This window comes from Mesocricetus auratus, unplaced genomic scaffold, assembly GCF_017639785.1.
Source record: "Mesocricetus auratus isolate SY011 unplaced genomic scaffold, BCM_Maur_2.0 Super-Scaffold_100676, whole genome shotgun sequence".
In the NCBI taxonomy this organism is placed as follows: domain Eukaryota; kingdom Metazoa; phylum Chordata; class Mammalia; order Rodentia; family Cricetidae; genus Mesocricetus; species Mesocricetus auratus.
This window is the reverse complement of record NW_024429266.1, coordinates 147913745-147938372: the sequence shown is the minus strand read 5'-3', so window position 1 is coordinate 147938372 and position 24628 is coordinate 147913745. Positions and strand designations below refer to the sequence as shown.

At 45.5% G+C, this 24628-nt stretch overlaps 1 protein-coding gene and 1 non-coding gene across 2 annotated transcripts; one reads left to right on the top strand and one right to left on the bottom strand.

Annotated features, from left to right (window-relative positions):
- Positions 1 to 1045: 1045 nt before the first annotated feature.
- On the top strand, positions 1046 to 11233 carry Pcyox1 (prenylcysteine oxidase 1). The gene is made up of 6 exons (XM_005071105.4): positions 1046 to 1204; positions 2031 to 2237; positions 3525 to 3699; positions 5779 to 5990; positions 6324 to 6476; positions 8383 to 11233. Exons 1-6 carry the CDS (start codon positions 1093 to 1095, stop codon positions 9039 to 9041), a joined length of 1518 nt encoding a protein of 505 aa, XP_005071162.1. The 5' UTR covers positions 1046 to 1092; the 3' UTR covers positions 9042 to 11233.
- A 9122-nt stretch (positions 11234 to 20355) lies between these two features.
- Positions 20356 to 20492, bottom strand: LOC121137362. The gene has a single exon (XR_005874616.1).
- Positions 20493 to 24628: the final 4136 nt, after the last annotated feature.

Here is a 24628-nt window from a genome sequence, read left to right as displayed (position 1 = left end):
AAGTTTGGAAGATGCCCAAGGGAAATGAGTGACTTTCCAGAAGTCAGCTTGGAATAGAAAGTGTCTTCAAAGAATAGTCAATTTTGCATAAGATGAGGAAGAAGAGTTCGACTTTCTATGGCTGGACAACTGAGAGAAGGAAAAATAAATAGCCAGAGTAAGACCCTGGGGTCAAGTTTGTTATGTGAGCTTCTTTCTGGCTGATGAAAACCTGCCAAATCCCAACACAAAATCGGTGGAGAGGCAGGAGGGTGAGGAGTTCAAAGTCAACCTGACATGCAGAGTAAGTTTGAGATCACTAGGGCTCCTTGAGATTATGTCATAAAAAAAGTGTTAAAAAAAAAAACCCTACAAGAATGTGTGCTGTTAGAATTGGGAAGCACCTTGTTTTAGAAAGTAGCACAGCTCTTCCCCATGTCTGGGAGAAACCTGGGCCTCTAGGCTGACAAGGGCAGAGGAAAGTAGAAGCAGAGAAAGATGAGCAAATGGGTTTCAAGTTAACTTTCCTTGGGAAGGCTGAAGCAGAGGGTATTTCCTTATCTCGGGTGCTAGCAGAGCCATTGGCTGTTGTACCACTATCTCCCTTTTTCTATGAATGTCAATCAAAAAAACTTAGTTTTGCTTTGGTGGCATGCAACTTCACAATGCATCTCCCTTCTTTTCCTTATCATGCAGCTAAGGAGTCCCTGGAACAAAGCTCTCACTTCGGAAAAGTTAGCGGCAGGTTTGCCTGGTTTTTTGACTGAGATTAGCCACATGTATTCACTGCAAGCACGCGATTTGGGGGGACCGCAGGGGGCATTAGTGAAGAAGTGGGGGACTCTTTCTACAGGAGAGGCGAGAAGGAAGGAGGAAAGCTGAGGTGGGTCTCAAACTGGGCCTTGGATGTGTGCTTCAAGGGACAGAGTAGACTTTGGGGAGACGGTGGTCAGGAACACGAGGTAGGGTGAGACTTGGGAGCAAAGAACTTGGATGACTCGAGTGGGCGGGGCTATGCGCCCTGGGGCGGGGCATGGGCGGGGCGAGCGAGCGCAGACTCAGAGCTCAGGGTCCGCTGGCAGACCTACTGTCAGTCTGCAGCTGCTGGAGGCCATGGGGCGCATCGTCGTGGCGCTGGTGGGCTTGCTGCTTGGCCTGGGGCTGCTGCTGGGTGAACTGGGCAGCCTGGCGAGCGCCGAACCCCGAGCCCCGCCGGACCGGATTGGTAGGTGCGGGGGATGCGGAGACGAGGCAATGCTGAGGTCTGTCTTCCCGCAGCAGGATGGAGATCGGGGTCCTGAGGACCGGGCCGTGCGCTCCCGAGCGTGGAACGGTGCCACTTGGAGACGTGGGCAGGTTCGGGACCCGGTATCCCTGCAGCCTCAGCTTGAGAGGCCCTCAGCTCTAGGAGCTAGACGCCGTCGGGAGCCCGCCTCTGTCCCTGGAGCCGAGTTGATGTCTATCTGGCAGACTGAGGCGCGCCGACACCGCACAAGGATCATCCTGTCCCCTGCCCCAGCCCTCCCCTGAAAAAGCTGGACCGCCTCCCCGCACCTGCGCTCTGCTTTCGAGGCCGCTGCTGCTGCAGCTAACCAGAGGACCGGTTATCTTCTTGACTTTGTTTGCCTCGGGTTTTTACTTCCGGGCACTCTGTCCCCATCTGAAGCTGTGTCTTTCGGGATCGTTCATGGTGTTGGGACCTCAGAGAGACAAAGAACAAAGCTGGGCGAAGATGGCGGCCACTTTATTTAAAATGCATCCAAGAGTGGCCCATTCCTGCCTCCCCAGGAAGTGGGTACAGGAGAGTCCGTGGATCTGATGGTCTTTCCATAAAGATCTGTGAAGATGTTACGGCATCTTTTGTCTTAGTGTTAGCTTGTTATTTCATCTACAGCGCCTGTCCAAATTCAGAAAGAACCCTGCCCCCAAGCTCCCCCAAGTTGTTGGTTATAATCTTGAGTAATGTCTAGTATTGGTTAATAGCCTTTCAAAAACAAAAGGCACTCTGCAAAGGGGGGAAACAAACGGTTCCTCTTTTTCCCTCCTTATAGCAATCGTTGGCGCTGGAATTGGTGGCACTTCCTCAGCCTATTACCTTCGGAAGAAATTTGGGAAGGATGTGAAGATTGACGTATTTGAAAGAGAAGAGGTTGGGGGCCGCTTGGCCACTTTGAAGGTGCAAGGTCATGACTACGAGGCAGGGGGTTCTGTCATCCACCCCCTAAATTTGCACATGAAGCGTTTTGTCAAAGAGCTGGGTATGTGATTTTGGTCTTAGGGCTAAGCAGATTTGTGTGACTGGCTCTAGGTGTTTTCATCACACAGAGAACTGAGTTGTTTCTGCTTTGTTTGTCTTGTACAGAGATGTTGGTGAAACTGTTACTCTTGTGGAGTTTAGCAGTTGGTACCGGTTTAGTTTTGAGCCACTCTCCTGTAATGAGACTCTAGTTATCTGTGTGTCATCAGTTCACTGGAATTACAACCACAGGGTGGAGTGAGGATGGCTGTTGTTATTGATTCTTTAAAAAAGTTATTTAACAATTGTATTTTAGCTACAATTTATTGTGTGTGACAGTGGGGGTGGGGCATAGCTCTGAGCGCAGAGGGCAACTGGTGGAGTCAGTTGTTTCCTTCCACCATGTGGGTCCCAGGACTTGATCTCAGGTCATTGGGCTTGGCAGCAGATGCTTTTAGGGACTGAGGCATCTTGCTGCCCCCTCCACCCCCCATCAGTTCTTAAACCCCTAGGTTTGAGTTGAAGAATCAGGGTGTTTTGAGCTAGCAGAAACCTCAGCTCGTTATTCTGGTGAGACAATGAGACCCACAGGCTTCAAACACTTGGCATGAAGTCATTCAAATAGGGTACAGAGACATGTGCTCACAGGGACACATGACACACTGCCAGCAGAGGAGCAGAGCACGTTGTGAGAAAGTCTGGCAGGCCTCTGCAAGCCCTTTTAGGGAATATTGTGTAACGTTGGCCTTTTTCCATTTACCTGGAACTCCTAGTTTTGCAAGGTAAGATAAGCGTAGGAATGGAGTACATCTTACTCTCCAGGTGCCGTTTTCACCCCTGGACGATGCTTCGTTCTCCATTACTAAGAATAGTGGGGTTAATTTTGTACGTGTACACGATCTTCTGACCCATCTCCTAGTATGACAGTTTGTGGATTGAGCAATCAGTATGAGTGTCCACCCTGTTTTAAACATAGAACTCTAATGTGTCTCCTGAGACCTGGAGACAGCCACTAAGTCACTCATTCAGGATGTCCCTGAAAGGTCCCCCAAATTCCCTTTTCATTGCGCCAATGTAGAAGCCACTGGTTTACCTTTCCTCTGGATTTTTGTGTTTTAAGATTTTTTTTTTAAATTATGTGTCTGTGTGTATATAGATGCCCACACAGGCTAGAAGAAGGCGTCAGATTCCCTGGAACTAGAGTTACAGGTGCTGCCTGTGCTAGGCACTGAGCCCAGGTCCTCTATAAGAGCAGCAAGGGCTCTTAACCACTGAGCTATCTCCCAAACCCCTCCCTCTGTTTCGGCAGGTCTTTCCAGTGTTCCGGCTTCAGGTGGCCTGATGGGGGTGTACAATGGAAAGTCTCTGGTATTTGAGGAGAGCAGCTGGTTTATAATCAACATGATTAAACTGGTGTGGCGCTACGGATTTCAGTCCCTGAGAATGCACATGTGGGTAGAAGACTTGCTGGACAAGTTCATGAGGTAACTATCCTGCTTCTGTTGAATTTTAGACCTTCTGGCCTACTGAGCGCTAGAATGTTAGTTCTCCGAACTAGTTCACCACTGAGTCACTGCCTTGTTAGGCAAAACAGTTCACAGAAAGCATGCAGATCATCACTCCATTTGGTAGCTTATCATGTAGGTTGTTTTGTTTCTCAATTGTGTTTTGCAAAGGCTGAGATGTGGCTCAATGGTTGAATACTTGCCTGGTATGCCTGACCATCCCATTTAAGGAAATGACTTTTGTACAGCATCTAATCGTGTCTGGCAACACTAAAGAAACATTTGCAAAGCACAATTCAGAAGCTGGGGTTGAGAAAAAGAAGGCATCGAGTCTCATGGCAGCTGGCTTGGGAGCTGCTGTTGGCTGTTCTTTGCAGATGTGGAAGGTAGATGATGTCCAGGTTTTAAGTGTGGAAGGCCACCGCCCACTCACCTAGGAAGTGGTAAAGCTGGTGTTCCCACTCAGGCTGACTCAATCTGGAGTGTTCCTCTTAAGCCTGCATTGTGCTGGTGGGTAGGTGAATGAGATACTGAGCATAGGAATTTATAGTAAATGTAAAACTGAAGTGAGATTTGGCTATTGGTGGGTTGTTTGTTTGTTTGTTTGTTTGTTGGTCTTTTGAGACAGAGTTTCTCTGTAGCTTTGGAACCTGTCCTAAAACTCACTCTGTAGACCATGCTTGCCTCGAACTCACAGAGATCCACTAGTCTCTTCCTCCCAAGTGCTGAAATCAAAGGTGTGCGCCACCACCCAGCTGGCTTTGGATTTTTAAATTTTTATTTTATTACCATTGTGTGTTGTATGTGACGGGAATGTGGATGCACAGAGGACAGCTTTGTTTTTTTTTGTTTGTTTGTTTTGTTTTGTTTTGTTTGTTTTTTTTTTTGGTTTTTTGAGATAGGGTTTCTCTGTATTGTTTTGGAGGCTGTCCTGGAACTAGCTCTGTAGACCAGGCTGGTCTCGAACTCACAGAGATCTGCCTGCCTCTGCCTCCCAAGTGCTGGGACTAAAGACGTGAGCCACCACCGCCCAGCCAGAGGACAGCTTTTGTGAATCAGGTCTCTTCCCAATATGGGCTTTGGGCATTAAACTCGGGCCATCTGGCTTGTGAGGCAAAATGCTTTTTATCTGCTGAACCATCTTGCCATCCCTGTTTCTTTTTCTTTTACTGTCAGATTATGTATTCTAGACTTTAAGTGAGACTTAAAGCACAGATGTCTTGGGATGAAAGGCAGAGGGGAGGAACAGAGGTCTGTGAAAGATGAGATTAAGCAGTGCCTGGTAGGGGGAACTAAAACATCAAGCAGAGACATGGAAGTCAATTCATTACTAAAAAACAAAACAAAACAAAAATGAAAAAAACCAACTGTATGTATGTTTAGTCTGCATGTATGTCTGTGATCCTGTGCATGCCTGGTGTCTGAAGAGGTCAGAAGAGGGCATCAGAACTCTTGGGGAAAGAGTTGCGGTGATTATGAGCTGCCACGTGGGTGCTGGGAACAGAACTCTGGTCCTCTGCAAGAGCAGCAGCATTCGTCATGTTGTGGTCTTGTTTTTTGTTTGTTGGTTTAGTTTGGTTTGGTTTGGCTTTTCAAGACAGGACTTCTCTGTGTAACAGCTCTGGCTGTCCTGGAACTCACTTTTTAGATCAGACTGGCCTTGAACCCACAGAGATCTTCCTGAATGCTGTGATTAAAAGTGTGTACCACCAGCACTTGGTGATTTTTTTTTTAAAGACAGAATTTCACAAACTGGTGGTGGTGCACACCCCCTTTAATCCCACCACTTGGGAGGCAGAGGCAGACTGATCTCTGAATTTGAGGTCAGCATGGTCTACAGTTAGAGTTTCAAAACAGCTAGGGCTACAGGGAAACCCTGTCTTGAAAAACAAACAAACAAACAAACAGGACAGAATTTTACAGTTTATCCAGGGCTGGTCTGTGATTTGAAATCCTCCTGCCTCAGCCTCCCAAGTCTGGTATCACTTTCATCCTTCTGAGTCTGTTTGTGGCCCCTGTTCTGCATGGGGTTTAATGACCATTTCTCTTTCTTTCAAGGATCTATCGTTATCAGTCCCATGACTATGCCTTCAGCAGTGTAGAAAAGTTAATGTTCGCTATTGGAGGGGATGACTACCTCCGACTGCTTAACCAGACTCTCCGTGAAAACCTGCAGAAGGCAGGCTTCTCTGAGACGTTCCTCAATGAGATGGTCGCTCCTATCATGAGGGTCAATTTTGGTCAGAGCACCGACCTCAACGCCTTTGTGGGTAAGAGGCTATTGGAGGAAATCAGGGATGGCCTTAGCTAAGCAAGTTAGCCACTGACGAGGGAGCTCTGGCATCAGGCTTGGGATGGAGGATGCTGCCTTTCTTAGTGCCTCAAGCATTTTTGCCAACAGTTTATTTTTACCTGTGAGTTGTTAGGGGTAGAGGGTCATGTGCTTCTGTTAGTTCCAGTGTCTCTCACCTGGGCAAGACCTTTGCCCCTGAAGGTCACCTGACAGTGTCTGGAGGCATTGGAGCAGGACACCTAAGTGGATGGGAGGGGACCACTTACCAACCAAGACAGAATTAAAGCATGTTTTTGCCCCCTCCTGACAGGGGCAGTGTCAATGACAGCTGCCGATTCTAACCTGTGGGCGGTGGAAGGTGGTAATAAAGTTGTTTGCTCAGGGCTCCTTCAGGCTTCCAGCAGCAACCTTATCACTGGCTCCGTAGTGTCCATAGAGGAGAAGACAAGGACCAAGCAGACAGGTGAGGCTGAACTTTGTTCCTGGTGTTCTTGTAAAAATGACAGCTCAGGGAGAAAGTATCACACACACACACACACACACACACACACACTTTTTTATTTTTTTTAAAGATAGGGTTTTTGTATCTAAAGTAGCTCTGGTTGTCCTAGAACTCACTCACTATGTGTACTGTGTTGACCTCAGACTCACAGAGATCCACTTGCCTCTGCCTCCTAAATTCTGAGATTAAAGCTATATGCCACTAAGTCTAGCTTTTTACATTGGTATTGTAGATTTGAACTCAGATCCCATAATTCTATAACTTCTAATAGCATCTCTATGCTTGTAATATATCCAACTGTATTACATTGAGGAAAATTTCTACTCAGTAAGAACAAAATGTGGAACATTCCCTTTGAGAATGAGTTTTTTTCCATATCCCATGAGCCATGGTCATGCCCTTTAGTCTAGCTGGGAACATTTTTGCATGAGGATTGTGAAGTTTCGTTGTTTTGGAACTTTGTAAGAGATACCAGAAGAAAAGATTTTTCTGGCCTGGGGAAATAGTTCAGTGGGTAAGAGCACTTGCTTCATAAGCATGAGGAGCTGAGTTCAAATCCCTAGCACCCATGTCTAAAAAAGAAAGCTAGATGTCTCTCATATATGCCTGTAATCCCAGTATGTTGGAGAATATAGGCAGAAATAATGCTACGGTTTGTTGCTAGTTCTAGTTCAGTGAAAGACCCTGTTTCAAGAGAATAAGGCAAAGAGCTATGGGATATGATACCCCATGTCCTCTTCTAGCCTTCGTGGGCATGTCCAGATGCAGACACATCCATGCTTAAGTGTGTGTACATAACCTGTACTCACAGCACACATACATACTAGAATCATGGGTTGGGTGTGCATCTTGGTTGGTGGAGTACTTGCCATGGGTTTGCTCTCCAGCACTGCAAAAGCTAGGTGATGGCACATACCTTATTCTTATTTTATGTTTATTGGTGTTTTGCCTACATGTATGTCTGTGTGAGGGTGCCAGATCCCCTGGAACTGGAGTTACAGACAGCATGAGCCACCATGTGGGTGCTGGGAATTGAACCCGGGTCCTCTGGAAGAGTAGCCAGTGCTCTTAACTGCTGAGCAGTCTTTCCAGCCTCTGGCACATACCTTATAATTCCAGTCTTCCAGAAGTGGAAACAGGGAAATCAGAAGTTCAAGGTTATCTTTGGCAGTGTAGTGAGTTTGAAGGCAGCTTAAGCTACACAAGGCACTGTCTCAAAAATAAAAGCAGGGCTGGGAAGATAAGAGCCTTTTCAATACAATGCTTGCCACACAAGCATGGGAGCTTGAGTTTGATCCCAGGACCCACATATAGAGCTGGGCATTTTGGCAAGTGCTTGTAATTGTGGTGCTGGAGACAGTAGAGACAGGGAAATCCTTGGGGCTCACTGGTAGCCAACCTATGGTAGCTGGTGAGCTACGGTGAGAGGAAAGCAAGGTGGGAGGCTAGAGAGATGACTCAGTGTGAGAGCATTTGCTGCTCTTGCAAAGAACCTAAGTTCAATTCCCAACACCCACTTGGCAGCTTATAGTTGCCTGTGACTCCAGTTCCAGAGGATCTAACACCCTTTTCTGGCTCCACAGGCACCAGGCTTGCACTTAGTACACAAACATACACGTGGGCAAACATTTCAATACATAAAATGATTAAAAAATAAATCTTAAAAAAAAATAAAGACAAAAAACAAGATGGACAGCTCCTGGGGGTGGGGTAGGGTGACACTTGAGGTTCACCACTGGCCTCCACACACAAATGCACATGTACACAAACAAAGAAGACAAAAAAATGTTACAGAATGATTTTGAGAAGGCCTGATATTGAGTGTGTTAGAAGCACTTAGAAATCCATGCTTTCTTGTGCTCTCTAGGAAACCCCACAAAAATGTATGAAGTGGTATATAAAACAGGATCTGAGACCCGTTCTGAGTTCTACGACATTGTCCTTGTGGCTGCTCCATTGAACCGCAAGATGTCCGGCATAACTTTCCTCAATTTTGATCCGCCCATTGAAGAATTCAATGACCCATATCAACACCTGGTGACAACTCTCATCAAAGGAGAACTCAATTCCACTCTCTTCAGCTTCAGACCCAAGGACCAGTTTGGCCTCTCCACAGTTCTTGTCACTGATGACTCAGATATGTTTGTTAACAGCCTGTCCATTGTGGCTTCTGTAAAAGAGAAGGAGGGTCTTGCACGGTCAGTGGATGGCATGCAAGTGTGGAAGACCTTCTCTAGGGACATTCTCACCAAAGAGCAGATTTCAAAGCTCTTCCTGTCCTATGATTATGCTGCTCGGAAGCCATGGCTGTCCTATCCTTACTATGAGCCCCCTCAGAAGTGTCCCTCCATCATCCTCCATGACCGGCTCTATTACCTCAACGGCATTGAGTTTGCTGCCAGCTGCATGGAGATGAGCGCCATTGCTGGCTACAACGCAGCTCTCCTTGCCTACCACCGCTGGAATGGCAATGAGAACATGATTGACCAGGATGACCTGTATGAAAAACTTAAAACTGAGCTATAACTGAGCGCTGCCCCTCCCCAGCGCATCCTGCTCTTGAAGGACTGAGTCAGCAGGGATGATTTTGAATCTTTACCAGCACTCTTCATGTGGGTCATGAGAAAACACAGAGTTCTGTTCACCGGAGAACTTGACCTTCGGCCAGAATGTCTTCACTCTTCCGTTCTGGGGGGAGGTACAGGCGGATCGAACTAGGGCGCGCTAGGCAAACGCTCTACTATTGAGCTGAGCTACACCCAGCCCTCTTTGTTGTTTTTCTTTTGAGACTGAGTCTCGCTAAGTTGTCCAAGAGGAATCCTCCTGCCTCAGCCTCCCAAGTACCCCCAGGCTCTCATCGTTAGGTCTGGCTTTTAACTGTGTGTGGGACACTGGCAGAGTTTCCCAGACTTGAAGGTCTTTTTTTTTTTCTTTTTCTTTTTCTGTTCGTTTACTTTTTTTTTTTTTTTTTGACAGGGTTTGTCTGTGTAACAGTCCTGGCTGTGGCTGTCCTGGAACTATCTGTGTAGACCAGGCTGGCCTAGAGCTCACAGTTTGCCCTGCCTCTGCCTCTCAAGTGCTAAGATTAAAGGAGTGTGCCACCACTGACTGGTGTTTGAAGAGTCACCTGGAACTTGGTAAACATCTGGATTTGAATTCAGTGGGATGACTGTGGGTGAACCTGAGTTTGCTTCAAATTGTAGAGCAATTTTTTTCTCTATTTTTTTCCCCTTTGTGGGAGGGTGTTTAAACTGTCCTACTCACACCCCAGGCTGGAACTCATTATGTACCCTAGGCTGGGTACATCTTCCTGTCTCAGCCTCCCATGTGCTGGGATACAAGCACGAGGTCCAAGTCCTGGCAGTTTACACTTTGTTATGCAGTGTGCTCAAGTCTGAAGTCATGACTTTAAGAATGTGATTTTTTTTATTGTTTTTGTCTTGGTTTTATCATGGATAGATTCAGATATAGAAAGAGAAGATATCCTGTGAAATGGGAACAGGATAGAAACTATTAAATCAAGAAATTGACACTTTAATACAATGCCCTCATGTAAGGAGGTCTGTGTTTTCCTACTTGTGCTAGGAATTGAACCCAAGACCCTGAGTATTCCAGGCAAGGATGAGTGCTCTTCCACTGATCTACATTCCCAGCCCTAAGAGCTTCAAGGCCTCACATCCAGAAAATGGGATTTCCTGGCCTGGGTTGAGGATGGGGTCTTGGCACTGTAGCTTTGTAAAGTTAAAGTTCCTAGCCTGTAGCCAAAGGTGAGCAAGTCCTGGATGTGGGGTTAAACCTACAGAGAACTTTGAGTGCCTTAAAAGTGCTAAGGAACACAAACCATGACCTCAGCAGACTATCCTCAGCAGTGATCTCCATGGGGACTAGCACTGCCGCAGAGGCAGCTTGGGTGAGCCCAGAGCAGCTGGCCTTAATATGGGGTCTTCATGGTGACCTGATTCAGAGGGAATCACTCAGATGTCAGGCATTCAGAGGCCTGAAATCTTAAAACAGTGAGGGTCTCTCAGCTGTGGTTGCCTGTGGGAGTCCAGGCTTCTCCTGCAGCCAAGCTCAAGAAATCTAGCTTTTTGTCCACCAGTGACTAGTATTAAGAGAAAAAAAGTAATTTTGCCTGTAATCTCAGTACTTTTATGGCAGAAGCAAGGGGATCAAGAGTTCAAGGCCAGCCTGGGCTGTAACAATGCCCTGTCTCAAGAAATAAAAACCAACTCTCTTCACCGGATTATAGTACTACATCAGCAAAGTGTTCTAAGAAAATACTGATTCTTAAAAATTATTTTTCCCTTGTACTGCTGTGGGTATTAATAGTGTGTGGAGAAAGCAGCCATGATATATTTGGTATAGTGACAGGAATTAAACTTATAGTTTATCAAAAGGTTGGCATTTTTTCTGATGTGTTCAGAGACATGTGTATTTTTCCCTGTTGTGGTTTTAATGAACATGGTTTGTCAAGAATATAAGAACACTGTTGTGGATTTGGTACAGCAGCTCCTCAACTGAGGGATGTTTCATGACCCCCAGTGTGCCACCAGAGCTGGGAAGCAGTGAGTCCGTATGTTCTATTCTCCACATGTACAATATACCTGTGAAAAGTTTTAATTTATAAATTCGACACAGTAAGGGATTAACATTAATTGTAAAACAGAAAAATGGTAACAATTTACCCATAATGGAAATCAATTAAAACTTACAACTTATTTCTGGTATTTTCTTTCTTTTTCTAGATAGGGTCTCACTATGCAGCCTTGGCTGGCCTCAGAGTCATAGAGACAGCTTTCTTCTCCCTAACCCCCCTACCACCCCCTATCCCCCCGCCCCATGTGCTGGGTCTAAAGTGTGTGCCACCACACTCACCACTATTTCTGGTATTTTTTTTTTTTTTATTGGTTTTTCCATACATGGTTTCTTTGTGTTGCTATGGTTGTCCTGGAACTCGCTCTGTAGACAAACTGGCCTTGAACTCACAGAGATCTGCCAGCTTCTGCTTCATGAGTGCTAGGATTAAAGGCATCTGCCTCCATCACCCAGCTTATTTCTGGTATTTTCCACTGGGTATTTTTTGACCATTAACTGCAGACAGATCAGCAAAAGCTGCGCCACCTATAGGAGGGTTGCTGCAAATGCAGGAAATAGGAGATAATTAAATTTCTACACTTTGTGGGATGTATTTGGGTTTGTAATCTAAGCTATTGCTAGTGGGTGGGAGAGTTGGCTCTGTGGTTTAGAGCATTGGCTATTCTTCCAGAGGACCTCAGTTCATTTCCCAGCACCACATGGCAGCTCACAACTGTCTGTAAATCTGATTTCAGGGGTCTAGGCATACTCTTGGTGCACAGACATACATGCAGACAAAATACAAATGCATATAAGAAAAATTTTAAAATCAGTATGGTGGCACACACCCTTAATCCCAGCACTTGGGAGGCAGAGGCAGGCGGATCTGTGAGTTCTGTGCTAGTATGGTCTACAGAGTGAGTTCTGGGCCAGCCAGGACAACACACCGAGAGCTTGTCTAAAATAATAATAGTAATAATAATAAGGCCCCTGTTGAAAAAAATTTATTAAATCAAGTTTAATGTTAAAATGTATATGGCCCCATCTTTAGGCAGGAGGAAGATAGGCCATTTGGAGAAGGGTCATGCATTTCTCTGCAGAACAGCCATTATATAAACTTAGCTTAAGACTTCTGAGATGTTTATACAGTGCCTCAAGGAAGTTCAAAGCCAAGGCACAATCAGCAGAACATGGTACACTCCAAAACTGTGTGCTCTCTCCCTAGAGATGATAAGAATGTTCCAGGGCTATTTACATTTTCACACAGGGGATGCTTTGGGGGGAGGAAGGATGCATTTCTGAACATACTCAATTTAAGATGTAACTTACTGAGCTAGGTGTTTGTGTCACACACCTTTAATCTCAGCACTGGGAGGCAGAGGCAGGTGGATCTCTGAGGTCAGCCTGGTCTATGTAGTGAGTTCTAGGATGTCAGAGCTATGTAGAGAGACCCAGTCTCAGAGAGAGAGAGAGAGAGAAAGAGAGAGAGAGAGAGAGAGAGAGAGAGAGAGAGAGAGAGAGAGAGAGAGAGAGAGAGAGATTCAACATGGAAAGATGGTGAAGATTGACAACCTGCTCCCTTCCAATAAGCACAGCCATGAAGAGGCCTCAATAGATGCTGGGTGGAAGATCACATGTATTGACTGGTGTCACAACGGTCACTGGGAATGTCAGCAGCTGGAAGGGAGGCTATGGGAAGGGGTAGTGAGGGCTCAGAGAGGCTGGTTGACCAGGGGCTTTTACAAGCCAGCTTCTTGCCCTCAGCACCGCCCCCCCCCCAGTGTTACAGCAACTTGGCAATTGGAGCTGCCTCAGGCACCAGAGCTGGTGAGCTTGTGCGTTGGGTCCAGCTTGTTCACTTACAAGTCAAAGTTCTGCCTGGAGCTATAGGGACAAGTCAAGTGTAGCAGTAAAAGCATTGACTAGCATTATAAAGATATGCGTCTAGAAGAGGAGGAGATACAGGGAGTAGTTCCCTGTTACCCCCCTCTGAAGGGGAGTTCTTTCATAACAGTTTGATGGACCTTACACTGTCTTCTTTCTTAGGAGCTTCTTTTATTATTTGATGTGTATGTGTGTTTGTCTGCATAGATGTATGTGCACTGCATTTGTGCCTGGTGCCTGCAGAGGCATCAGAGCCCCTGGAACAGGAGGCACAGATGGTTGTGAGCTGCCATGTAGATTCTGGGAGTCAAACCGAGTCCCCTGGAAGAGCAGCCAGTGCTCCTTACCACTAAGCCATCTCTCCAGGAGTGCACCTTACAGATCTTTTTTGAGATTGCCCGTGGAGGGAATCTGGCGATGGGTCATTAGGAGTTAGGGTCTGAATGTTTAAGATATCACAAGTCACTTGGGACAGGCTCCAAGCTGTGGTCTGATTGTTACAGTGTGGGAATTTTTGCTTTGCTGTTATCCTGCTCCTTCTTATGCTAGTCCCTGACAGCTGCAATGTCAAATCATTGCCAAGGGAAGAAGCTAATCTGGAGCATCTGAACAGAGGCCTGGTTAGCCTTAGTGATCTGTCAGGGTTATGGGACTATAAGGCATTGAAGGTGGAGGGAACAGGCAAAAGCCCCTTGGCCTGAGCACTGCCATTTTGACTTCAGATTCCATTTTACCTGCAGGATGAAATAAAATTCAGGTTCCCAAGCCCTAGGGAAGCTGAGTGCTTTCAATGATTGACCTACCTCCTCCCTAAACCATGGAAATAGTCATTATGCATCTTTAGTTCTTTAGAAACATTATGCCTGTTCCTAATACAAGAAAGAACAAATGAATCTGATTGGCTGGACTGAAAGGCTTGCATTGTATATTGATTGACAATGGTGGAACATTTAAGGGAACCCCTAATCTCTAATCCTGATTGGTGAAAATTGTAACTGTAACTTGGCAACAAATGTTCATGATTTGTGTGCATATAAACCCTGCTTCTGCTCCTGCCCAGGGCTGTCAGGAGAAACAAGGCTGCAGAGTCCTTGTCCTGCAGCCCTGATTGATCTGTGACCACTTATGTGGTGATTTAATAAAATCTTTGGAACCATAAGTGTTGTCTCTCCTTCCTCGTGGCACATAATGGACTGGATGTAACAAGTGCTCCACAGGCATTTTGTAGTAGAAAAAGTTGTTACCACAAGAGGTTTAAGGCTGGAATAGGTCCTTGGTGGTAAGAAGCAGGCTTGATCTGGTGGTGGCTGTTGATATCCCTGAGACCATACCATCTGGAGACCACACCATAATGGACCACACCATTAAGGCCTGTGATCTGGAAGATTCTAGTAGTACCAGAAGAGTAAATAAGCAAAGGCTGGAAGGAAGAAAAATGTTGTTAGCAGACCCCAGAGTGGTCATAACTAGGAAGGCCAGCCCCATGGCTATTCCATAGGAGCCATTTCTCAAAGGCTCTCTCTTAAATCAGGTGTCTGTCATTTTAGGGTTCTAGCTGCAAAACTGACTGGCAGGGATACAGCAGTCTTCTACCAGGACCAGCCAGAAGCCCCTTGTGGCCCTGTAAGCATGTCCAGGACACGGTGATTTTGAAGCACCCTGAGCAGGAGGAGCAGCCTGGTCCTGAAGGGCCTAAAGGGTCACTGAGATGTGGTCTAGTCCCATAACTAATTTGGCTGACAAATTATGGCAAGCATAAGAAGAAACCCAAGTCTAAACCAGGATCCCTTATATACTATATGATCAGCTTATCTCTTCCTTTTTGTTTGAATATCTTTAGGTTTTTTGAGGATCAGGATATTCTTTTTTTTTTTTTTTTTTTTTTTTTGGTTTTTCGAGACAGGGTTTCTCTGTGGCTTTGGAGGCTGTCCTGGAACTCACTTTGTAGACCAGGCTGGCCTCGAACTCACAGAGATCCGCCTGCCTCTGCCTCCCGAGTGCTGGGATTAAAGGCGTGCGCCACCAACGCCCAGCTGGCTCAGGATATTCTTAAAATATTAGTTTTGGAATTAATATTTGGAAGAAAATATTAGTTTCTAAGCACTCTGATACCAATGAGAGTGGAGGAAAGAGATGTAGACTCCAGTGGACCAAAGCCGGGACAGCTCTTTAAAGGCCTCCACCCCAGGTCCAAGCTGTATTCTCATTTTATATCTAAAACCACTAGGAGGATGAACAAGCACGTGAGATTTTACAGAAGTATGCTTGGCAGTCAGACTTCTGTTTTTAGAGGCATAAATTATAGTTGACAGTGTAAGTTTTTGTGGCCAGGTTGTTAAGGGCAACAACACATTGTTTCGGCTATGACTCCAGGTCATTCTGTTCCAGATAGCAAGTAAAATCATGCCTAAGACAGAGCAGTTCAAACAGTGCTTTAAGAAACTCTAGGAGAGATGGCTCAGCAGTTAAGAGCACTGGCTGTTTTTCCAGAGGTCTGGAGTTCAATTCCCAGCACCCACATGGTGGCTCAGCCATCTATAGTGGTATCTGATGCCTTATGGCATAAAGCTGTACATGCAGATAGAGCACTCATTAAGCTGGGCGTTGGTGGCGCACGCCTTTAATCCCAGCACTAGGGAGGCAGAGGCAGGTAGATCTCTGTGAGTTCCAGGCCAGACTGGTCTACAGAGCTAGTGCTAGTTCCAGGACAGCCTCCAAAACAATACAGAGAAACCCTGTCTCGAAAAACCAAAAAGAAAAAAGAAAAAGAAACTCTAATAATTATATAAAAAAGTTATTCACCAGTAATTAGTCTTAAAAAAACAATTACTCGACGGGCGATGGTGGCACATGACTTTAATCCCAGCACTTGGGAGGCAGAGACAGGCAGATCTCTGTGAGAACACTTATTCTACTTCAATGTATGTGCTTGCATTTATGGGGATGTCCATGAAGGCCAAAAGGAGTTAGAGGCAGCTGTGAGCTGTCCAGTGTGGGTATTGGTAAATGAATTCAGAACCCCTGAAAGAACAGCAAGCCTTAACTGCTGAACCATCTCTCTAGCTCCTTAGGTCAAGTTAATTAATTCATTTACTTATTTTGAGATAGGATCTTTTTATGTAGCCCTGGATTTCTTGGAAGTCACTCTGTAGACCAGGCTGGCCTTGAATTCACGGAGATCTGCCTTCCTCTGCCTCCTGAGTGCTGTGATTAAAAGGCATACTCCACCATGCCTGGTTTTAGGCCATAATTTTTTTTTTTTTTGGTTTTTCGAGACAGGGTTTCTCTGTGGCTTTGGAGGCTGTCCTGGAACTCGCTCTGTAGACCAGGCTGGTCTCGAACTCACAGAGATCCACCTGCCTCTGCCTCCCCACTGCTGGGATTAAAGGCATGCGCCACCAACGCCTGGCGTTTAGGCCATAATTTTTAAAAGAGGAAATAGGAGAATTTCAGATTTTGGAACTAGGTCAAGAGACATAACATATACAGAGTTACCAGGGTGGTTTGGAGAGCCCTGATGTAGCCTGTAACTGACTGTCTAGAATACTAAGTCCAAACCACCAGGAAGGTCCCTGTGGGAAATCTTAGCTAACTGGTCTACTAAGCATCGATGGCTAGAGGAAAGTTACTTGCTGTTACACAACAAAGCCTGTGTGGTAGATTAAGGAAAAAGATGACTTTCAAATAGGTCATTGAGATCCCAACTCAGTTTACAGTTCAAAAAATTTCCCCAAAGATCAGAAAAACAACCAAAATACCACATGTTCAACATTTTTCTCTTCCCCTGTGACAGCTAGGGTGTTGTTGAAGACAGACTCCACAGGAAACGTCCTGGCGGCTCTGTGCCTTAGTTGTCTGTCCCACTGGCAGCCCCTTTCACTTCAGCCTGACAAGAAGAAGCTGTAGCTAAGCACACAGTGGTAGCCTTCAATCACAGCTTGGCAGAACCGCTGTGTTGTTCTAGAAGGAGCTCACTCACACCACATGCATACCCCATCTCCACTGCTCTTAGCTCAGGCCTTCTCCCAGACCACAAACACGTCTCAAGCCTTGCTTAGGATGATTGAAGGCTAGAAGGCTGTCACCTGCCATGCACCTCTCTTGGGTCTGTGAGGCACAAGTAAGTTCTGAGCTGGATGGCCTTCTGACGAGCAGCATCTGCATTACCTGTCTCAGGGGGAACTGGCACACATGTTTCTACCCTTCTTAGAGACTCCCCATGTCACACACAAGCAGCCACATTGGTACTTCCTGGGTGTCACTGGTCTTTTTTTGTTTGTTTTGTTTTTTTTGAGACAGGGTTTCTCTGTGGCTTTGGAGGCTGTCCTGGAACTCGCTCTGTAGACCAGGCTGGCCTCGAACTCACAGAGATCCTCCTGCCTCTGCCTCCCGAGTGCTGGGATTAAAGGCGTGCGCCATCAACGCCCGGCTGTCACTGGTCTTATACTGGAGAGATTTCTACTGTGCATGGGGCACATGGGGAGTTTGCTCAGTTTGAACCCAGGGCCTTATGCAGGCTACGCTTGTATTCTGAATTGCATCACAGTCCTGGTATAATATGATTAGGACATAGGAACAAGATGGCCGGAGGAGGATAAAGGCGAACAAAAGGCCTCTTGGAGGACATGAAACCACAGAGGCCTGTTAGAAGAGATCCATATCTAAATTGGAGTTATAAACTTTATGAGACACCAAGTCACCATGGCTCAAGCCTCCTGAGGACTGGGGTTACCTGCATGTGCCACTGTACCCATTTATCTTTAAAAAGGAACCATAATTCCTATCATACAGACAAGCTATTGTAACTATGGTGCTGAGATCCAGAGGACTGAGATTATAGGTGTGTACTGCTGGACTTTGCCTTGAAAGAAGTGATAACACGAACCGTTGGTTTCTATTTAAATCATTATAAGATCTTTTAAGATCTGAAGCTCTCCTATACTAGCCCAGTTTTGACATTTTCATTTCCATCAACAGTGTATAATATACTTCAATTTCTCCACATCCTCAATGCTTGTTATTATTAAAAATTTGTATTTAACTTGATTTTTGACTTTATTTATTTGGCTATTTCTGGTTGTGGTTTTGCATTTTTCTGAATAAAGGTTGTACTTTCTTGTACCCATTTGTTTGTTAGGGAAAAATATAGATTCAATTTTCTTGCCTGTTTTATTTTTAAAACTTCTGTACTCTAATGAACTAACTAATAAAAATGACACACAGCTAGATTAAGGTAAGCACTTAAATCCTGACATCAGGATCCCCAAAGATGTTTGCATTTCCAAGGAAGCTGAGCTTGAGTCTGGCGCCTTAGACCACTTGGCTACCCTGACAAGATGTTTGCATTTCCATAGTTACTACATTATTAACAATGATGCTGGACTGGAGAGAAGGCTCAGTGGTTAAGAGCACTGGCTGGGGCCGGGCGTTGGTGGCGCACGCCTTTAATCCCAGCACTCGGGAGGCAGAGGCAGGCGGATCTCTGTGAGTTCAAGACCAGCCTGGACTACCAAGCGAGTTCCAGGACAGCCTCCAAAGCCACAGAGAAACCCTGTCTCGAAAAACCAAAAAAAAAAAAAAAAAAAAGAGCACTGGCTGGTCTTCCAGAGGTCCTGAGTTCAATTGCCAGGAACAGCATACCACGTTGTAGCTCACAACCATCTATAGTGGGATCTGATGCCCTCTTCTGGCATAAAGTCTTACATGCAGATAGAGCACTCATACATAAAATAAACAAATATTAAAAACAACAATGATGCTGATCTCTCCAACAGATAAAAAAAAAATGGGGGAAGGCTCAATAGTTAAGAACACTGGCTTAGAGGACCTGGGTTCAGTTCCCAGAACCCAGATGTTGGCTTACAGCCATATGTAACTCCAGTTCAAGAGGATTCAATGCCCTGTGGGTACTTCATGCATGTGGTGTGCACAGACATACATGCAGGAAAATACCCATACACATAAAATCATAAAAATAATTTTAAAAGAATGACCTACAGTCAGCAAAGCAGACAAATTTCATAAATTATAAAAGAGGAAAATAGGGGGAAGATACAGATATGAATGTGATTGTCAAATAGACAGCACTCGGGAGACAGGGGCAGGCGGGTCTCTGTGAGTTTGAGGTCAGTTTAGTCTACAAAGCTACACAGAGAAACTCTGATTTGAAAAACAAAAACAAAACAAAAGAACACCTTGCTCTTGAAGAGGACTCAGGTTTTATTTCCAGCACCCACATAGGGCTCAGAAACATCTGAGACTCCAGTGCTAGTGAATTCAATGTTCTCTTCTGAACTCCGTGGGTACTAGGCACTCAAGTGGTGTACAGACATACATGTAGACAAGACATTCCACATAAAATAAGTGAATCTACAAATAAAATAGCGTGGGATATTTTGAAGAAAATATTATCATAGGAATAGAATAGTAAAAAAGAGGCCATCTTCACATCTCTCTAGACCTTGTACAGGCCTCATTCATCACTTGTGTTCAGAGGAGAGGTAGGGAGAACCTACATGGATTATAACGGACAAGACCCTTTTTATTGAAAGGAAAACTCATAGTCGTGTCACCAGGAAAGCAGGTGTCTGATCCAGCTACCATACTCACAATGACTTATTACCAATGAAACCCACAAACTGAATAACTAAACCTTAGAGGTCCAGAGTCACAGCAGACAGTAGAGGAAGCAACCCAGCTACCAGTTATGCACAAAACAACCCCCAATAGGACAGTTTTCCAGTGCTCAGGGGTCCCAACACATCCCTCTGGGAGCATATCCTTTTGAAGACTGGCAAATGAGTTTCAGCCAGATATCCGAGGTCATGAGAAACTACATACTGGTTTTGTCTGATCTTTTCTCCAGCTGGACTGAGGCACATCCTCGAAACCCAGAAAAATCTCCAAGTGACTTCAGTTTACATAAACACATTATTCCTAGCTCTGGAATGTCTGACTTCTTAAGGAGATAATGGTCCTACCTTCAACTCCATAATAAATGAATGGGGAGGGGCTGGAGGGGAGCAGAGCTCCAGTTCACTGGAAATACACACCACCCAGAGACCTTGATTGACAGCTAACGGAAAGGATAAACTTCAGAGACTGCAGGGGATGGGAAGATGACTCAATAAATGGGTCAGAGTGTATGCTGTAAATGTTGATATATGGTGCTAGGGAGACCTTGGTGGATCCCATGGCTGGTCAGACAAACCCGCTATGTAGGCAATTTTCCTTCCTCAAGGGGCGTGGTGCACTGTAAGCACTGAGCTGTTTGATAATTGTGACCTTTGTGTCTTAGTGGTTTTTCTTTTCCTTCTTCTTTCTTCCCATCAGTTTTTCGTCCTGTTCATCAGCTCCTCCTGCTAAGTTATCATGGTTAAGAAAATGTGAGGCCAGGCTACCCTGGGTGAGGCTCCTTCCTCAAACCTCCTATGAGGGAGAAGGCCTGACCCCTTTGTTCTACGCTATCCTGAGGGGAAGTGGGAGCAGGCTGAGCCTATATCCCAGGAAACCGAGCCTGGGTGTCTTAGTCTTACTGTATGCACCTGCTCCCCTCAGGGAAGGTCCCGAAGTCTTACTTTTTCCATTATACGGTACTATTCTGACTCCTCTACACTTATTAAGTGAACTCTTGCCCTTAATGGTTCAGGCTCAGGATCTGGACTGCAGGACCTTTATTTTCAACTTTTCCATTCTTCCTGTAATCAGGAGGGCACAGTGGGGATTCCTGTGTGTAGAGTCATCACACTTTATGGTTCCACAGTGGCAGGTATTTTTTTTCCAAAGAATTATTTGAAGAGGCCACCATTTTATACATTTTCTTGTGTGTGTGTTTCCTTTTGTTTTTTTCAGACAGGGTTTCTCTGTGCAGTTTTGTAGACCAGGCTGGCCTCCACCTCACAGGGATCTGCCTGCCTCTGCCTCCTTCAAAGTCAACACTAAATTTCCCAAAGGAAAAGGCATAAGGGAACTCCATAACACATAGTGAGAATCATTAAAATGAAAGAGGGTGCTGGAAAATCGTGATCCACAAAGTCAAAATGCTGAACTTTGTGAAGCAGTAATGGTCACTATGCAGTCCACACCAGACCCAAGATCACACACTGAGAAATGAATGGACCCTTATCACGTGCCCCTAACCACTCTCACCTACAGGGTTAGTTATGCTGTGGAGTGACATCTGAATGAAAAAGACCACCAGGCAGACTCTACTCCCAGGTTACTTGCAGGTCGAGGCTGGGTGGCACTCCTAGAAGGCAAGACTGATCTTAAGCCACCATGAATGAGTGAATGGATACGGCACTTCATTGAAGTCCATCATTAGATTGTAATAGGTCCCCTCCCCCCATAAATTTCTCCCTGATGCAGTAAGCTAGATCAAGCTGAATCGAAAAGTGTAACAGGTCTATTGAAAGCAACTCCGGGACAGGTTCTCTGGTCCCAGAGTTTGAGGTCAGAGAAGTCACAGCCCCAACTACAGCAAGATTTTATAGGTTGTAGGCAAAGGGTGATATGTCTGCCACAGCTGGGTTTGTGCCCAAGGATAGTCAAAAGCCGAGTTCATAGGCAAGGACTAGGACAGCTGGCAACTGCAAGGAGGGCCAAGGGAAGCTGCAGTAGCAGCTAAGTAGCTGTGCTTTTTAACACCTTTCCTTTTTTTTTTTTTTTAAGATTTTATTTATTATGCATGCAGTGTTTTACCTGCATGCTTGCCTTCACGCCACTAGATGGCACCATGTCTCATTGTAGATGGTTTTGAGCCACCATGTGGTTGCTGGAAATTGAACTCATGACCTCTAGAAGAGCAGCCCAGTGCTCTTAACTTCTGAGCCATCTCTCCAGCTCCCCAAAATATTTTTGTTTTTCTTTGTTTTTGGAGACAGGGTTTTTCTGTGTAACAGTCCTGGCTGTCCTGGAACTCATTCCCTAGACCAAGCTGGCCTTGAACTGAGATCCTGCCTCTGCCTCCCAAGTGCTGGGAATAAAGGCGTGCACCACCACTGCCTGGCTGTACCTTTTCTTTATTCAGAGACTCTCTGAGTGGGTGGGGTTTGGAGAGGTCGAGTGGGGGGGCAGGGAATGGGGCATTCCGAATTGTGCAAGGGTGAGCCATACACAGGCTTCAACCATAGGCTTGAAGCGAACTGGTTGCTCTAGAGAAACTGTAGTACTGAGAGAAAATTTCTATTTGGCTCAGGAATGTGAAACTTTTTCTCACTACTTGGTGAGAACTACCTCCTCTTTTTCAAAGCAGAACCCTACAATATGAGGGAGTCAAGAGCAGGTCAATGTCACTCACAGGAAAGACCTGTACCTGGAGGCTGACTTCAGACGAGCTTGGCTACAAAGGACGGCTGCCTATGTACTGAAAAACTAAATGACTCTGAGTTGCCTGAATAATGAGCTGTACTATCTAACAGATGTGTAATACAACTGTCACTGTTTCACAGCAGTTTCATTCCTGGGAGCCACAAACAAAAGTCTCACCATACCTTGGTTGGTCTGGAGCTCACCATGTAGACCAGGCTGGCTTTGAACTCTGCCTTGGTAGGATTAAAGCACTGGGCACCACATCGTCACAACTGGTTTTAGCTGAGGACTCGACAGCCACCTTTGATCATGGCTTCTTGGAGCCACTCTACTGTTCTAGAAGCTCCCTTCAGTTTCTAACTCAGGCCTTACCCAGACTCACAAAAAGGTCTCAAGTCTTTGCTTAGAGAGACTAAGGGCTAGAATGCAGGCCCCAGTTTGTGAGGTCTACTTACGTCCTGAGCTGGGTGAAACTGCCACATAAAGGAAGGTTATTCTCTGAGCATGTTCCTCCTATTCACAATTCCTCCTCACAAGCATGGCATGGCAGCATACACAATCCTAGTACTGGGGAGGCAGAAGCTATGTATGTGTTCGAGGATAGGCTGGTCTACATAGCAAGTTCCAAGACAGTCAGAGCTGTAACTTACATACCTTGTTGCAGCCAAAATCAAGCAAAAATTCTGTTCAGGCTAGCTGATGGGGGATGTTCTTCTGTATATTTGTTTCTCTTATTGATTGATGAATAAAACACTGATTGGCCAGTAGCCAGGCAGGAAGCATAGGCAGGTATACCAGCCAGAAGGCTGGGGAGAGAAAGGCAGAGAGGGGTTGCCATGCTGCTGGAGTAACATGCCAGATTACAGGTAAGCCATAGACTCGTGGAAATACATAGATTAATAGAAATGGGTTAATAATTAAGAGAGAGCTAGCCAGTAAGAAGCCCTAGCCGAACAGTTTAATAATTAATATAGTGGGGAGGACTGATGATCAAAGGGATTAAGACTGGGCTGGTTTAACCCCCAGAAACAGCTGACCAGAAAAAGGTTAACTCTTGAATCCCAGGCATTAGCCTGGGAAGCCAGCATGAGACTGATCAAGACCCCCCTGAATCTGGGTGTCAGTGAAGAGGCCTAGGGAATCTATTGAGCCTTGGGCAGCAGATCAGTACCCATCCCAAGTATACACATGGACTTTGGACTCCAATAGAACAATGTGAGGTGCACTCTCACCCTGAACTCTTGGGGAAGGGTCTAGGCCCTGCCCTATATGAAATGACACACTATGGACACCCCCATGGAGGGCCTCACCCTCCCTGGAGAAATGAGGGGATAACAGGGGGGGGGCACGGGAGGAAGGGAGGGAATGGGAGAGGGACCTGGAACTGACTTGTGAAGCAACCTTGATTCTTATCTAAATTTAAACTGGAAAATAAAATAAAAAAAAAAAATTAATATAGTGTCTGTGTGTTTATGGGACCAGATGGGACAGAAACTCCATCTTCAGCTAGCCAGATGGTTCATTGGTATACGTACTTGCTGCCAAACCAATGACTTGAGTTCAATCCCTAGAACCCAAATGGTAAAATGGTTGACTGCTGCCAAGCTGTCCCTTGACCTGTACACATGCACTGACAAATATATACACCCACAACAAAAATAAACACGGTAATATTATCAAGAGGCAACATATATAGTTATAGTTATGAATAAGAAATGAGCTTGTTTAGGTTTGGATCCTGTGGTAGCTTCACCGAGACCCGTGTATGGAACTGTTTGGGAAGGATTAGGAGATGTGCTGCTAGTGTTGGGCTTTAAGATTTCAAAAGCCCAGGCTATTCCCAGTTAGCTCTCTGTCTATAGATTATAAGCTGTCAGCAACTGCTCCAGCACCAGGCCTGCCTACTGCCATGCTCCTTGCCATGATGGGCATGGATTCATCCTCTAAATTGTAAGCCCCCAATAAACTTTTCCCCCCTATAAATCAGCCACGGTGTTTCTTCACAGTAATAGAGAAATAACAAAGGCTGCTCCCATCCTAAGATAGTTCATGACATATAAATAAATATTCTAAAATATGAAACCCCATTTGTCCTAGAATTTTGCATAAGGGACTCAACCCAAATTTGAAGTCACAGGAGGTCAAAGGCACTAGAAATAATGTTTGAAAGCCACACCTTTGCAGCCCATGTGCTCAGTGCTACCGGCTACTTATTACTGATACTCATCTCCTTTCGTACAGTCAAGAAGCTTCCACCTGAATGCAGGAAACAGCTTGGCCAAGAAGACCCAGTGAGAGAAGAGTAACCACTCAACTTCTACATTCAGAACTCCAGAAACACACTC

What these genes read in the sequence shown, in the direction of transcription:
- Pcyox1 (XM_005071105.4), top strand. Translation starts at nt 1,093, where the DNA reads ATGGGGCGCATCGTCGTGGCGCTGGTGGGCTTGCTGCTTGGCCTGGGG. An exon ending in CGACCTCAACGCCTTTGTGG is followed by an intron (nt 5,991 to 6,323) that starts GTAAGAGGCTAT and finishes CCCTCCTGACAG; the next exon opens with GGGCAGTGTCAATGACAGCT. An exon ending in GACAAGGACCAAGCAGACAG is followed by an intron (nt 6,477 to 8,382) that starts GTGAGGCTGAAC and finishes TGTGCTCTCTAG; the next exon opens with GAAACCCCACAAAAATGTAT.